Source organism: Dendropsophus ebraccatus, chromosome 5 (genome assembly GCF_027789765.1).
Source record: "Dendropsophus ebraccatus isolate aDenEbr1 chromosome 5, aDenEbr1.pat, whole genome shotgun sequence".
NCBI classification, from domain to species: Eukaryota; Metazoa; Chordata; class Amphibia; order Anura; family Hylidae; genus Dendropsophus; species Dendropsophus ebraccatus.
Window position 1 is genome coordinate 113,602,982 of NC_091458.1, and position 17,659 is coordinate 113,620,640.

General features: G+C 39.1%; 1 protein-coding gene across 3 annotated transcripts in view; it reads right to left on the reverse strand.

The window, feature by feature from the left end:
* Nucleotides 1-17,659, reverse strand: part of CFAP47 (cilia and flagella associated protein 47) — a 313,997-nt gene that overhangs the window by 158,502 nt on the left and 137,836 nt on the right. For all 3 annotated transcript variants that reach the window (XM_069971016.1, XM_069971013.1, XM_069971015.1), the window contains exons 39-43: nt 16,051-16,195; nt 14,492-14,580; nt 9,175-9,261; nt 3,986-4,041; nt 2,428-2,573 (exon numbers count right to left, since the gene is read on the reverse strand). In XM_069971016.1, coding sequence (XP_069827117.1) covers nt 2,428-2,573; nt 3,986-4,041; nt 9,175-9,261; nt 14,492-14,580; nt 16,051-16,195 — 523 coding nt within the window. The remainder of the gene's footprint in view (nt 1-2,427; nt 2,574-3,985; nt 4,042-9,174; nt 9,262-14,491; nt 14,581-16,050; nt 16,196-17,659) is intronic.

Sequence of the window (17,659 nt, forward strand, 5' to 3'; positions counted from 1 at the left end):
CATGTTGTAGGAGCTGCAAAGGACCCCCGCAATCTCTCACTTGTCCCCTATCCTGTGGATAAGTTAGTTTTAAGTGGAAAACCCCTTTAACCTAATTTTTACTTCTCTGCTGGGAATTTTATTACTTGAGAATCAATTAGGATTGTTTATAACTTTAAATGTGTACCAGTAGGTTGCTGAGAATCCACATTCCCTTCCGTACCACATTAATTTGGTCCGCGCTTGCTCAAATCTAAAGGGGGAGGCGAAGGTTCTCTCTGGAAAGTTTGACATGGGGTTAAGAGAAAGTGTAAAAATACCATGTGCACTAAGCACAAGTGGGAGATCCTTTGAGAGCCGTGGTGGTTTGTGTATAACATGGTTGCTCAAGTGTAGCTATGTTAGAAAACTACTTGCTAACCGGATCTCCATCCAACAGAGAGCCCCCCCAAGACAGCTGTTATCTTGAGTTCATAGCTAAGTATATCTCCTTTGTATAAACTCTTGCTTTGTCTTTGTATTTGTTATGGCTTGCTTTGTCTTTATTACTACAGTAAACCAAGTTTTTTCACTTCAATATTGTGTCCAGACCTATTTAATTTATACATTTTAGAATCCTGTAAAACAATGACAAAAGAGGTGCAGCACTGGTTAAAGAGAGGGGATTTGGGGAAAAAAGGCATTGCCTACATGCAGCAAAAACACTCTGAAATGCCTGAAATGTTGGCATGTTAATCTGGTTTAAAGTAAGCCAAATATTAGCTAAAGGTTCTATTACACGGAACAAATATCGGCCGTTACGGCCGATAATTGTCCCGTGTAATAGAAGGCAACGATCAGCCAACATGAACAATGTTGGCTGATCGTTGCTGTTGTTTGCCTTTTAACATGTTGAAAGACAAACAACTGTAATAGCAGCGATATGCTGCCGTCGCTCCACGGAATAGGAGTGGCGGCAGCAGACTGTTGCTTCCCTCTATGGGCTGCCCGGACGATCTAGCGATCACCCGGGCAGCCCCGCTGCACTTACCCACTTACTGCTGCCGCGTGCGATAGCAGCGGCAAACGAGGAGCAAACGATCGCTCGTTTGCTCCTCCAGTCGCCCCACATAATAGGGGCTTAATGTATACTTACACTATAATTTTGTCTGACATATTTAAAGACTGTTTGTCTAATCAGTTTTAATAACATTGGGACTTGTGTTCAAGATAAAACAGATTGTTTGTATGTAAAGTAATATTCTGTAACTCCAGTTGTGCAGCTTCCAAGTATTCCAAAGAGTTCAATAATATGAATTATTGTTAGCACACTTATTCTTAGTAAAGTAATATACACGAGATGAAGTAGAATGTACAGTATTACGTTAGTATTGATTATCTGTAATCTCTGTTGCTATAGCCAAGCACAAGAATCGTGTTATCCGTAATGTAACTCTCCAACTCCCTAATTAAACACTGGGAGCGGCTTCATATCTCTCTAATCAAGTTGTCTGTCAATGCTGTTCTCCCTTCTTCTACCATGTGCATATAATGTGACAGCCCTGTTCTGAATGATTAATGGTAGCTTTCAGATGACTGATCAGAAATACTTTGTGATTGTTAAAGTCATTCTGTTTTGTTTGTTGTTTTTCTTTGTTTAGGCTACTGAAACTGCAATAGACATCCGTGCGTCCGTGAGTAACATACAAGATGGCACTTGCCAATTTAGCCCATTCCTAAGTTGCTGAGACAGTGGTGCCAATTGTGTTGTGTGAAAACAATGGTTTCACTTCAGAATAACTATTAAAAAATGCATCAGAGCGTTATTGTTTATGATCTTCAAAATTAGAAGAACCTGACCACAACACTTTATAATAACTTTGCACGGCCTTGAAAGGGCAGCTAAGCTAGCAGCAAAAACATAAGCATGACAAGTAAATCCAATTACCCATTGTTTAATATACTGAAATAAAGACATCCGGTTATGAAGGCATTTGGATGGATGTCATGAGAGAGGGGTTCCCTGCTTCCGTTTCTCTTTCACAAGCCAGAGGGCAAATGTAGTACAGCCATGTGTTATATAGATGGCCATGTATGTCAATGTCTGAAAGGTGAAACTACATGAATTTATAATAAAAACTAATCTATAGAGGTTAGAAAGACCAAATCCACACAGATCACCAGGTTGTTTTGTGTTATATAGATGGTCATGTATGTCAATGTCTGAAAGGTGAAACTACATGAATTTATAATAAAAACTAATCTATAGAGGTTAGAAAGACCAAATCCACACAGATCACCAGGTTGTTTTGTGTTATATAGATGGTCATGTATGACAATGTCTGAAAGGTAAAACTACCAAAGACCAAATCCACACAGATCAGCAGGTTGTTTTTTTCAGAAGGAATATGTCCTAAATTTGTTTTATTTTACAGCAGTGGTGCATGCACAAAAATACTTAACACTTACCTCTTCATTGGTGAAAATAATAGTGCAGTAGCGTCTTCCAAGTTCAAATGGAAGAAAATTAATTTGTAAGTCAGTGGTCATGCCTTCTTTCAAGAAAATAGAGTTCACTGGGCAGAAATACTGACGTAGCAGAGTTGATTTGTTTTCTGTAGGCAAAACATTCCAAGTGTTAGTATTAACAATATAGCAGACTAGGCTATCTATGTAAATCAACATTTTAAAACATTTAGAGGGGAAATTCAGCAGAAAATAACTGGCTGACATGCCATAAATACACGCCGGTGGCTCCAGTGCTTCACTGAGATTTCACTTACTGGGAATTTGGGGGCACAAAATGCCCCCAAAATGGGTAGTTTACATATCTACTTGACTTTAAGGGTATGTTTACACAAAGTATTATTTTTTTAAAAAAAAAAATGAGCATAACGGCTGCAGGAACATACAAACACCATCCAGAGTTATGTCAGTATAACAATGGCTGTTGCTAAGCGACGCCTGTTGTTATACAGTGTGTTAACATAGCCTAAATAGGGATGCTCAAAAAGCATGTCTAAAGCCCCTATTACATGGGGCAACTGTGAAGAGCTGTCAGCGCTCGTTTACTCCTCGTCCCCGTTGTGGCACTGTACCTGGAAGCTTTTCCCTTTGATAGTAAACTTAGTTTGAATTTTAGAAAAATTTGGTTAAAAGGGTATATAATTATGGGTAAATACCTAAATATTTGGTAAAGTAAGTCCCTTAAACAGTATGCAGTTTAAAAAGCTAGTATCTCCACACTTCCTGGGTCAGTAGAATAGTGTGTAAATGACAGAAAATTGAAGACTAGAGATGAGCTTAACTCGAGCTGGGGTCTAATCATTCAGTATTCCATTAGCATTCAGCTTAGTGGTAGGACAATGCTGCTTTCCACAGCCCAATAACTCAATTTGGAGCTCGGGTGAATGTAGATGTGGCAAGATGCAGAATAGTAGGGTATTCAGTGCAACTTCCCAGAAATTTCAATCAGACATGGCAATTTTATTTCTTTTGCAACATGTTTCAGGTGCACTGCAGCTGCCTTCATCAGGCACCTGAGGAAAGGAGCTGCATTGCACCTGGAACACATTGCAAAGGAAACAAAAATTGCTAGTCCTCATATGCTGAATGGCATCTATGTGCTGAAGCATGAAACATCTGGGAAGTTACGCTGAATAACCACCATTCTTCTGCATTTTTCCACATCTGCATTTTGTGTACAACAAGAAACACAGAAATGTACTAATCACTTGCTTCTAATCGAAAATGGCCAGGGCCACCAGACTTGGGTGCCATGGTGAATAGGTAAAAATAAAAAAAATAAAACAGGTTAAGGCAAGGGGTCACTATTGATTTAATTGCCAGAGAGGTCGATTACCCTATTAGGTAGCCTTCTATAAAACTAAACTAATAACTGTGAGTATACACCATTCATATGTTATGAATAAGGTGCCAAGGGGGTCTTTCGTAACATCATTATCTTCAGCATTTTACCATTCATGTAAAAGATGAATAATTGTCATCTTACTGTAACATACTGTACCTTGATTATTTGATTCACAAAATACTCTTGAAAGATCATGATCTGTAGAGTTGGCACTGTAAAAAATAGACCTTAGGTGAATAAAACATTCCAGGGAAATAATATCAGTAATAGCTTGGCCAGTTTTGCAATAATGTAAATCATTAAACAATTCACTAAAATTGTATAGCATTTTGGAAACCAAAAGTCACGTACAGATGTAGCCATGGTTATCTTGACACAGCAACGTGTTATATTGGGATACCTTAATGCACCATGATCAAGATATGACCAGTAATGCTAAACTAAAGGCCCTATTAGGGCCCATTTACACAGAAGGGTTATCTGACAGATTATCTGCCAAAGATTTAAAGCCAAAGCCAGGAATGGGTTTGAAAAGAGGCGAAATCTCAGCTTTTCCTTTATGACCTGATCCCTGTTTATAGTCTGTTCCTGGCTTTGGCTTCAAACCTTGGCAGATAATCTGTCAGATAATCTTTCTTTGTAAATGGACCCTTACACAGAATGATTATTGGCCGAATTAGGCACATATCGCTTTGTGTAATAAAGGCAACAAACAATTGTTCACTTGTCAGCTGATCGGCTACATTTTTATATGCAAAATAATTCAGGTAAATCATGCCAATACCATATAATGCTAATGGTATAGTGATATTACCACACAGGAATCCATGCATGCTCAAAGTTGAGAAGAATAGAGCTCAGAGTAATTTAAAAAGGATGCTGTTTGTGGCATTGGTAGTTCCAAACTAGTTGTCGTAGTCAATTTTCGAGTACTACACTTGTACACATCTCAAATCCTGTTATCTGTCTTTTCCAAAGTCTTTGCCCAACCCGGACATTTCCCATGACATAAATATCCAGTTTCGAACTGATCCAATGCAAAAATTCAGAAAATGGGTGTCAGCATTAAAGCTTAGCTTTTAATTAATGAATCTGATTAAAAAATAACCCCACAACATACGGTATAAAATATATATCTTCTGATTTGGGAAATACACATTTTAAAGTTTTACTGGTATCCCAATGGTTAAGCTCGATGTGAGCCTCTTCTCTTTGTTCAAGTGCTCTACATTTGTAATCCTGTTATTGATGCATATAGCTGATACTATCTAAATCACTGATGGGAAATTTACTGTAGGACTAGATTTATTCACAGATGCTATGATTTACCTTATCTCACAAAAATACAAAGGGAAGATCACCTCTGAAGCACTAATAATAATTGCAGTGGCACCACAGTGCTGATTATAATGTTTTTCTTCTTTATATTGATGATAAGCTTCCAGTCAGCAAACATATCATACAGTATGTGAAGGTTTGTCATTTTTGAGTGAATACAATCAAATTCAAATACCATATTTCACTTAAACCATAAAAACTGTTGTCATTATTTAGTGTTTCCGTACCTTATGCTTGAAAGACATGATTACATTTAAAGGCTTTACTAGAAATTCACATTGTAAGAAAATAACTGAACAGCCTGTCTTATGCCTAAAATAAGTGAGTTTAATAAATGCACCTATAGGGACAGATTTATGAAAATGTCTACAATAAAACTTCTTTATTGCCCATAGCAACCAAAGTTCTTTTTTTTTTTTTTTAAAGTAAAATATGAAATAAAAGCTGTACTTTAATTGGCTGCTTTGGCCATGTACAGGCTCAGTGGTGGACACTGGGGGGTTTCGCGCCATGGTGCTTAATCATGGTTACTTAACCATGATTAATCACCATAGCGTGAAACACATTGGTTTTAGCATATAATTTTAACTAGATGAATTAAAAAATATGCTTTAATACAGAAATCTGTACACGTTTGGGAGTGCTGGAGTATACACCTTATTCTCTTGCTTCTACTGTATACTGAACATTTTACTATAAAGTGGCCAACCCCTTTAATTTACAAGCACCATAACTTTTTTCTTACAATGAAGGTGCATAAGAGGCAAAAGAAGACCAAGCAGAAATATATATTATATATATATGCTGTTTACTTCAAATAAAATAACTGTAATAAAGAAAATTCACAGTATACTAGTTGGGCTCTAGGTACTGGGTTTAATTGCTATCCATGTCTCCTGTGATAGTTACACCCCTGACTAATAATAATAATAACAATAATATTAATAATACAGTATTTTTCTGCGTATAAGACTACTTTTTAACCCAGGAAAACCTTCTCAAAAGTCAGGGGTCGTCTTATACGCCGGGTGTCGTCTTATAGGTTGGGTGCTGAAAATCTTTGGACTGGAGAATCTGTATTTGCCTCATATAGTGGGTGGGGGGGGGTTAAAAAATGGTCACATCCCCGCCGTATGCGGCGACTGTATGAATGGCAGAGCAAACTGTAGGCGTCCGAGATATGGAAAAAAGATATAGTAGAGTGATGCTGTCCCCAGAAAAACACACCTCTTCCATTCATCTGGCCACCCTTGTATCCTACTGGTATTATTGTACCTCCTTCTCTGCCTCTCAGATCTCGCTGCTGTCTTGATGTTTTCTATTAAATTTTATTTGGTGTGCGTTGGAACAGGGATAGTCTTATACATTTAGTATATCCTTATCTCTATATTTCAACTGAAAAAGTTGGTGTTCATCTTATACACCCAGTCGTCTTATACGCCGTCTTATAATAATAATAATAATAATAATAATAATAATAATAATAATAATAATAATAATAATAAAACAACAACAACACTAATAGTAAATCTACATAGTTAAATAGTTATTATACTTGGAAAAAGAAAGAAAGAAACAGTCTATTGACTTCAACCTATAACCCTACTGCTTTGATCCAAAGAATGGCAAAAAAACCAATTGCCATATACCAAGGGGGGAAAATTCTTCCTGATTCCAAACATGGCAATCAGAATAAATCGCCATAAATCTAGTGCCCAAATCTTGTAATAGTCAAATGTAGTCATAAAGGAAGTGTCATAATATAAATTACTGAAGTTAGCCTTATGACTGTAGTAATAATTACATCCCCATACATGTAACAATATATAAAGTCATGTTAACCACTGCACATTGAGCAACCCCTAGGTCAAATAATAAGAGAACAAAACAGCTGTTTGTTTTTTTTTACTTCCATAAGGTAACAAGATATTTTTCAAATCTATTTGATACTTATCAAATCTAAACACCTACTTGGGATATATTGGCTATGAATTATTGCTCTCAATATAACGTTTCAAGCTATTTTGTGAACAACAATGAATTACTCAGGATTACAACTATAATAAAAACTATGATTCCCTTGTTACTAACTGCACTATTTTAATTCTCAGTTCTGCATTTGCCAGACAAGCAACAAAATGTGTCTATAAATATAATGGGCTGCTTAAAAACATTTTTAGAATTATTTCCCAATAAATATAAAGGCAAAAGGTAACTATGATACAACATGTTCACTTGAATTAATGGTACAGCAAAATGGATATACTGTATGTTATGTTCCCAGTTATACACAGCTGCTGCCATTACAGTATAGGGAACTTCTATGTGCACCTACTGCCCCCTTCACTTAACTGTAAGCCTTTGTGGGTATGGTCTTCTCATCTTTTGTAACAGCTAAACAATCAAACTTATTGTACTTGGTTTTGTTTTACATTATGTATAGAGATGAATAGAGATGTATAGAGATGAGCGAATATCGAGCATGCTTGAGTTCGTCAGAACCCGAGCGTTCGGCATTTGATTAGCGGTGGCTGCTAAAGTTAGATAAAGCCCTAAGGTTGTCTGGAAAACATGGATACAGCCTAAGTTGTTGCTTTTGACAAGATTTAGCGATATGGTTTAGAGTAGCCGTATGGACCACAGAAACCAGAATTCTGGAACTCTATTCTTTTCCCCTGTAATCAGTCATTCATCTGTTTCTTTAGACATTATCAGAACAGGTTAAGCCTCTGCATGTTAACAATGAATATTAACAATGTGAGCAGACGCTGCATTTTGAATGCTAACAATATAAGCAGCTATATTGTATATTGAAAGTGGTAAGGAACTGAAACACAAAAAAAATTAAAAGGAAAATGGCAGCATTGAAATGCATATATCTGTGCTGCCAGTTTTCACTAGCCTATTTACCAAGCATTGTCTCAGTACTTTTGTGTCCTGTGAATCTTCATCAGAGGAGGCGGGGCCGTTAGAGTCTCAGATGGCTGGTCTTAGGATCCTATTCCACGGGACGAGCAGGGCCCGATCAACAATGTAAACGAGCGCCAATCTGCTAGATCGGCGCTCGTTTAATGGGCCTATTCCACAGCCCCGATGATAGTTAAGCAAGGGCTGCAAGGACATCGTTACCGATGTCCATGCAGCCCTTGTTTCATACATTACCTGTCCGGGCTGCAGGTCTACTTCTTCCTCCCAGTCCCGCACCGCAGCAGCTTCGGAGCGGGGCTGTCTGAACTGACAGACCGCTCAGCCAATCACTGTCCGGGACCGCCATGGCCAGTGATTGGCTGAGCGGTCTGTCAGTTTAGATAGCCCCGCTCCAAAGCTGCTGCGGGGCGAGACTGGGAGGAAGAAGGAGAAGACCTGCAGCCCGGACAGGTAATGTATGATGCTGCTGAAATCGTCAGTTGCCGCCACGCACCGCTATTCCACCGTAGCGATGCGCTGGTGGCGTACGATGATTTTACGATGATCGGCTGATCGTTCTCTCTATTCCACGAAGCGATAACCGGCTGAATCGGGCAGATTACTGCTCCGATTCGGCCGATTATCGGTCCGTGAAATAGGCCCCTTAGACTACATTCACACCTCCATAGTGCAGCCAGAGACCGTGGACCCGCATTATGAATGTTCATCTGTAGAGTTCCGTGCTTCACAGAGCACTATATTGCCACTTCATTACCATAGCGATCCGTGATGCAAATCGCAGTCCACGTTATTGCAGGTCCTATTTTTTTGCGACACGGATCACAGCCCCATACACACATGTGAACGGGGCCACTAAATAACACGGGTCCTATGCTCTGTCCGCAGCTGCATGACAGAACAAGAGACATATGAATGTGGCCTAAGAGTGGAGCAGGGGCAGATAGTGTCATAGACCAACCTCTGTGCCACTGCTCCATGGAATTAGGCATCTTTTATGATCTACAAGCTAAAGGTACTGACACACTGCTAGAGAAATAGGCTTGTAAGGGCATTGTATGAAATGTGAATGTGTACAGTACCTAAAACTTTTTTCATCTTTCAGTCTCGAAATTTCATCTTGGAAATTAGGAAATGGTAAGTGGTTTGACGATTCCACTAAAATCACTCTGTAAGAAATGAAAAAGTTGGTCAGATAAACAAAATGAATGGTACAAAGTAATTCAGTAATCTTTGCAGCGCCAAAAACTGATGTTTGGAGAATGGCAGATGTCATGTTATTCTGACAAAATAATTAATAGGAGACTTAGCACGCTGAACCATTCAGAGCTCTAAGTTCAACACTTAAATACTGCCTTTTAAAAAGCCATCACATAAGAGATTTTTCAATTTTGTAGCTGTCACATCGACTCGTAATGTTCTTAAGCTTCAAGGAAAATGGTTAAAATACCTAATAATAATCAGATTAGAGGGTGTGTACATCATGCCAATGTGAGCGAAATGTTATATAATTGTCTATGCTACAGTATCATTTGAACATGGAAAAAAAACAGTAAATTAATAATATTAGGCTTTAGGGAAAGCTAAGTTTTCAAAAGGGCCTTTGTGCTTTTTTCAATTAAACTGGATACAGAAAGAAATCAATTAAATATTCTGCTTATCTTTCTAGTAGTACAATGTTAGAATTCTCAAGTATAATACTACATGGATATGCTAAGTATACATAAACCTAATGGCTGCTCCAGCATGCGAAATATTTGTAGAAATGCAATCTCATGAAATATTTTCATTACCGCTCATTAACGATTGTTCTCTTGAACAGATTTCAAATGACTCTTAATGAGCACTAACAGCTAATACAACATGCAGAAAATAATAAAGCCTACGTTTAGTAAAGCTTTAAAGATCTTCCATGCAAACACAGAAAAGAACAGGTCATTTCTGTGAACAATGGGCCTCATTTAGGAAAACGGTGTAAAATATAAATTAGTCTAGTTGTCTATTGCAACCAGAGATCAGCTTTTATTTCCTAAAATGCTCAGTGAAAATAAATATTCCAATGTGATTTGTGACTCTTGGCTACTAGGCTAGTTTTTGGCTTGTTTTGATAATGAATGTATTTTGTATTATGTCTTTTATAAATAGAAATGTACATGGCATTTTAATAGTCCTGTCCACGGAGATCAAATCCATCCTTACACAATTGTTATGGATGGCAATGTATTATTTGTAATGAAACATATCAGTGTTATTTAGATACATTTTGTTATTTTTTACTGCTAGTGAATGTTGTATGGTTAAAGAGGTTAAGGGCGGCTTGACTTTTAACAGATTTGCAGTGGAAATCCGCTGCAGATCCTGTCCTGTCATACTCACAGCGGAATTGTCATCCCGCTGCGAGTATCTAAAAGGCAGCCCCCTTAAACCCCGCAGCCCGGTACATATATTACTGGCCCACTCTCTGGCTTGTTTTGGGTGTTTCCAGCGTCTGGACGTCCCACTCAGCCGTGGCAGGGCAGCGCACTGATTTGCTGGGCGGGACGTCCAGACACCGGGAGCCCCTGAAGCAAGCCAGGGCACGGACTGGTAATGTACGCGTAGCAAACTGTAGTGAAATGTACAGGGCTGTGAGGGGTTAGGGGGGCTGACTTTTACATACTCGCAGCAGGATGACAATTCCTCTGCGAGTATGTAATCTCATAAAAAATGACAGTTAAGGGGTCCGCAGCGGATTTCACTGCGAACTCGCAGCATCCACTCTGCTGCGGATCTGTTGTGTGTGAATCCACCCTTAATGTTCTATGGTTAGATACCAGCTGTGGGGTCAGACCAGACCATCTTCTTCTAATACTCTATGGTCCAATAGAGATGCTGACATGCCCACTGTAGATGCTTTTCACAGCATAATTTGCAGAGACTTTGACAGCAGATGCATATACTGTGTTTGTCTATGTGTGGACACCCAGAGATTGCTAAGTATGTAAAAGTTTTTTGAGGGTTCTGATAGCCTGCTGTCATTAGATAGAACAGGCTTCATGAGAAATTAAAATCTTTAACCAACTTAGCCATAAGGTAAGTGTGGAAAGTATTAAATGTGGAAGGTAAGTATTAGCCCAGATGTTACAGAGGGGATACCCCCCCCCCCCCAACTGACTGTACAGCTGATTTGGGGCTGCAGAAGACCTATCCAGGCCGCAGAAGACCTGCAGCCTGGATAGGTAAAGTATGATGTTTAAAAAAGGGCTGCAAGGACATCGGTAACAATGCCCCTGCAGCCCTCGCTAAATCATTGTCGGGCCGTGGAATAGGCCCAGTAAAACGAGCGCCGATGTAGCAGATCATTTACATTGTTGATCGGGCCCTGGTTGCCCCTTAGAATAGGACCCTTATATCCCCTTGTGAGCCCAAGATAACTCTTAGGCTATGTTCACACAACGTTTTTTCTGCTCAGTTTAAAATGACGGCCAGTATTTTGAGGCTAAAATAACGGACGTTATTTAGCAGCCTGGCCTTAGTGCAATGACTGGTGTTTGTACATTATTTTAGTTTGGAGTTACTAATTGAACTTTGGGTGTGTCTTAATTGAAAAATCCATTGAATTTAATAGTAAAGATGGAGAAAGAACGGCGGAAAAAGAAAAACTTTGTGTGAACTACTAATAAAAAAAACGTCTGCTGTTTGCAAAAGAAATGATCATGATCATTATTTTGACGTCTGCGGCAAAAACATCAGTTATTCAATACACTAGGTACATTGGACGTCTGTCTTCCCATTGACTTCAATGCATTGCCAGTCAGTTAAATCGCGTCAAAAACGGCTGTTATTTTAAATCTGAAAATCGGCCGCTTTTTCTCTATTTTTGACGTTGTGTGAACATAGCCATACAACCATGATTTCACAAAAACCACAGATCACATACAGAAAGGGCTGTAACCTCAAGGACAGACTGACTGCAAGTTACTTGCCTTCTGCGAAGAAGCCAGGCACATGGCTGGACAGACAAACACCGGGTACATTCAAATGCGGGCACTGCTCTGTGTGTAAATATGTCAATCAAAGCAAAGCAGTAGTCAGTGTAGTCACAGGAATCCAACACCCCATGAAAGAGTTCACCAACTGCTCCACAAAAGGTGTAGTATATGTACTCACATGTACATGTCCCCTTAACTATGTGGGCAAGACTATTAGACCCCTTAGAGAAAGGATGAGAGAGCATGTGGGTGATATAATCCATGGCAGGGATACTCCAATAGGACTACACTGCAAAGAAGTGCATAATTGTGACCCTAGACATATTTCATTCCAGGTCCTTGACGTCATCAAACCGAACGTGAGAGGTGGTGACTGGGAGAACCTCATTCTACGCAAAGAAGCAGAATGGACATTTAGAATGAGATCCCTTAAACCGCACTGACTCAATGACTATATCCAATATAGCAGTTACATTTAACTATATGTGCTTTACAGACACTTGGGCGTAAGGATGCACATATATGACCAGACCGTTGTTTGCAGCCCGCACGAATGTCTATAAAGATGGGACGTGATCCTATCCTCTTCACATGGTGTGCACATATGCACAGATGCTTAGTACCAGCCTGTTACCTGCAGCCCGTGTCAGTATCTGAAAAGATGGGTCATGGCATGTCTAGACCTTCACAGCAGTGTCCATGTGGGTTATGGAGTTGGGTGTGACCTTCCGGGCACTGCACCACTAATGACTGGTGGGCAGAACGAGATTTGCATGCTGGGCATGTACCTAGCTGCCTATTCACCAATAACTTGAGATTGCTGGACTTTGGTCTATTCCCATTTGAGCTATGCTCAATACGTCCTGTCACTGCTTTGCTTCATATATAGAGTATGCACTGATTAAGTTAATATTATGACTGCGATACCAGCACATGTATGTTCGGACTTCTCTCTCGCTGTATCATGCGTCACTGTCACATGATCGGGAATCCCGTACTAGCTGACACTCAGGGCGGGCGGAGCCTGAGCCGCGTGCCTGCTATTTGAGGCTATGTTCACACTACGTATATTTCAGGCAGTATTTGGTCCTCTTGTCAGGTCCTTATAGCAACCGAAACCAGGAGTGGATTGAAAACACAGAAAGGATCTGTTCACACAATGTTGAAACTGAGTGGATGGCCGTCATATAATAGTAAATAACTGCCATTATTTCAATATAACAGCCGTTGTTTTAAAATAACAGCAAATATTTGCCATTAAATGACGACCATCCACTCAATTACAACATTATGTAAACAGATCCTTTCTGTGTTTTCAATCCACTCCTGGTTTTGGTTGCTATACAGCCTCAAATATACAGCCTCAAATATACATAGTGTGAACCCAGCCTAAACCTGTACCAGAACATGGCCGCCATCAGAGCCATGCAGACACCACTCCACACCACTCCTAGCTACGTCCCTGATGAATGCCCTAGCAGGAAACGCGTTGGACGCAGGAGACTAGTCCGCTGACTGGTAACTCTGACCTGTGAGAGCCTCAGAATCACGGCAACCCCTTCGCTGCACACACATTGCATAATCCCCGATGCATGGGAATACTCACACTGTTGTGATAAGCAATCTGGGACTGTTGGCTCTCCATGCTTGGTCACTAAATGCTATCTGGCCATCTATTGGACTAATACACTGGTACAGTATGATACTTTTTTGTACCGATGTCACTGTAAATAAATGAGCACTTTTGCAATCATAAGTTTTCATGATCCACGGTCTTTACCTACTTGAACTATATGAAAACCAACATTTATACCAATGAGACTGTATTGAGAACATAGCCATACACAGTATACTAGAAAACTAGATTGTGAGTCAAAAATTGTAAGAACAGTGTTAATGTACATACAGTACATTATGTCGGAAAGCAGCCCCTTTCACTTCAATATATAATATTAAATTGATATAACGTATCATGCTTTTTGCATCATTAAGCAACAAAAAAATGGCCATCTAAAATCCCTGCTCCAGATGCTACTATTTATAAAGTTTTATGAGAGGCTTAGTTCTACATACTACTGTGAATCTGCCATTGGCCATAATACATGAAATAATTTGGCTTCGGATATCTTGTTTACTCTAATAATATTCCTGCAAAAGCTCCTGCTGGCATACAATTTGCCCGAGTAATGCAGACTATAAATACTTCCAATGCATTTCTCTTTGTAAAAAATAAAATAATGTTTTATAAGACTGAATAAGATGACTATGTATTAAATGTGACAACAACCAATCAAAAGCATTTATTTTTATGGAAGCAAACTAAAATGTGTTATGCTCATGTTCCTGCTTTTCTTCAGAATAAATAAACCTACTGTTGGAGTATAAGGTTTATCATCTGTAATATCCACGGAGGATTACAAACACGCACCTGAATTTTCCATGACGTTTGTAAGGACTTTCAATGGATAAACAGATCTTTTCCAACTCATAACATGGAGATTCCTGCTTTAGTTGAACCTTGAAATATGAAAAATTACAGTTAATAATTTATCAGTTGATACAAAACCATGACTATAACTTTGATCCTTGGAATACTTAGAAGCCGCTAACTACTTTCTTAGCATTTCATTTTCAACAACATATGAGCTCTATGACTTAAACAGAACACAGGGATCTCGAGGTTATCACTGCACTCCGTGAAAGATATTTCTAAATGTAAAATGTCATGCAGTTCTCCTTCACCGCCTTCTCTTAGTGGCTACAAAGGCAGAAGTAGAAGGGCAGCCAAAGAACAACTGTCAGGATACTGAAGTCAGGATAGTAAATCAATGACAAGTAATGACTCCAACTTCCTCTCATCCTCAGACTCATATTACCCTTTTCCTATTTGTAGCACACGATGGATCAGGCGACATTTACATAACACTGTTTGTTGGAATATTTCTTATTGTTGGTTAGTTCATACACCTTTCAGTATACAAAAACCTGCTGAACATTTTGTATTTTCTGCATAGTGTGAAGTGACTTCACATAAACTGCGCAACTTTATCTCCAGGGTTAGGAAAAAACATAGCTGCTTTCTTCCAGAAAAAGCACCACTCTTGTCTTCAGTCTGTGTGTGGTATTGCAGCTCAATTTCAATGAGGTGAATAGAGCTGTAATATAATAATACATCCCTCCTGGGGACAGGTGTGGCTCTGTTTTTGGAGGTAAGTAACTATGGCTCAGATTTATCAAAGTGTGTGTGTGTGGATAGAAACTGGTGTACACTGCCTATATCAACCAATTAGAGCTCAGCTTTCAGCTCTGGTAAAATAAAAGCTGAGCTGTGATTGGTTCCTTTGGACAGTTTACACCAGTGTCTGTTTTACACAGTTTGATAAACCTGGGCCTATGTTTTTGAAATCCTAGATAACCCCTTTAATTCTGTCCACTATTACCAGAATATAAAATCTCTGTTCATTTAGGTTAATATTTCCGTAAAACGACTTCTTTGTATCCTAGCAATACAGATAAAAGCAGAACGGTATTACCAGGCACTACCCTAGGCACTAAACCTGCAGACTCCCCGTCTTCACTCCCCAATTAGCATAATAATTTTCTAGTTTCTGAACATGATATTGATATTTGATCAGTCTCAGGCCGCATTCCAACATTTACTGTACGCTACCACATGCAGCCAAAGCCAGACTACCAATAGGGGTATGGCCAATAATCCTGGTAACAGCACATGACTACTAGGGACTACCATAAACACCCCCCCCCCCCCCCCCCCCCGCAAAGACCTCAGATTTACTGTCAAGTCTAAACAGGAGGTGGGAGGCTAAAGGTTTTCTTCCCCCCCCCTGCTCCCTAGTGCTGCCCCCTGCAAGGAGCTGCCCTAGGCACTGGACCATGACTGCCTAGTGATAAATACAGCCCTGTGTAAAAGGTAATTAATCTTAACATATTCTGTACCCTGAGGTATAAGTAAAAATATATACTTACCGTTGGGACTAAATCAGTCAATCTTGACTGAAGAGAGAAAGACAATGTAGCTGCTGCATTGGCAGGTTTAGATACCAGTAACATGGTTGCTTCAGCTGAGTGTAGGAATCGACTCCTATACTCTACAGTCACATCCACTTGGCTTCTGCAAAATAGATATTCAGATTTATTATTACTATTCCTGAATTGGATTACTGAAATAGTACAGCCCCATCCATCCTGTATACCTGTGTCTACCTGTATACTATACTATATAAGACTGAATATAAGTGTTATGGGGTGACTGGGCCTAAAAAAAAAATTCTGACATGATCATGATACAGGGTACAGGCACATATACAGTTACTGTAATTTATTATTTTAGATAACACTATAGTACTGACACCAAAAAGTAATGTTTGAAAGTAGCAGTCTGAAGAACAGAGTATATGCTACAAAAGCACAATTAAAGGATCAGTATTCAAAGGCACACTGCAGGTTTGGCTCATGTACTACCCTGTTTCTCCAAAATAAGCCCAACCCCAAAAATAAGCCCTACCCAAAAAATAAGCCCTACCCCAAAAATAAGCCATGGCTTGATTTTGCAGGGTTTTTGGAGTAGGCCTTAAATATAAACTCTACTCTAAAAAAAAACAGCCCGCATACAGCTATGTCAATGAACAGCTATTTTTGTTCAATCAAATGTTCAATAATTGTTTAAAAGTAGTAGAAAAAAAAACATATTACAGAATATTAAAAACTATATGAGGAAACTCATTCAAAGCCTGTTTGCTATGGGGCCTAGCCTTTTATAGTTACACCCTCTAATAGAATTGATTGTATATACTGTATTTGTATGCTATCTTTTGTCTGTCAAATGAGTAATTTACAATTCCCAAGCCTGATATATGGTATGTGATCTATAAATATTATACATAATAGATCTTTATGATGGCACTTTTTTTTATAGTTTAAAAGGGAGATAAAATAATTTGTTCATATTCGAGATTACTTTGATGAGCAGCAGTACTTGGGAAGAAGCCAGAAATACAGGCAGCTTCTGCTCGAAAAGTCATTACTGTCTCAGCAGTATTTCAGTGATGAGCTCAGTCCCATGAGAGATAAGCATTAAAAGTAAGTCATAGAAAATGATTCAAGTTTTGACCTCTAACATGTGAAAACTTTATTTTATTCATTTATGGCTTAACACATAAGAATGTCATACAGAATCACAAAAATTACAAAAGGAATTTTCTGTAACTCCATGTATAATTTTACCTTAAAGGGGTTGTCTGGTTTAAATCTTTTTCTCTCCATTCTCTCCCTTTCCCCAAGTTATACATTACTCACATGTGCTTCTAGTACCAGTTCTAGCTATTTCCTGCACTTTCATCCCTTTCCTGCAGCCCAGGAAGTCATGTAGTTCTAAAGTTTGCAATTACTGTCGACACCACTAGCTTACAGGGCACCATTTTGTGCCAATACGTTACACGGTGACTTCCCGACACTAGGCAGCACTTGCTCCACATGGCTAATCTGCATATGCATTCTGATTGGTCCAATTGTCACATGTTCCTATCTGGCCAATAACAGAGCTCTGCAGGACCTTCATCACATGCACTGTCTCAGC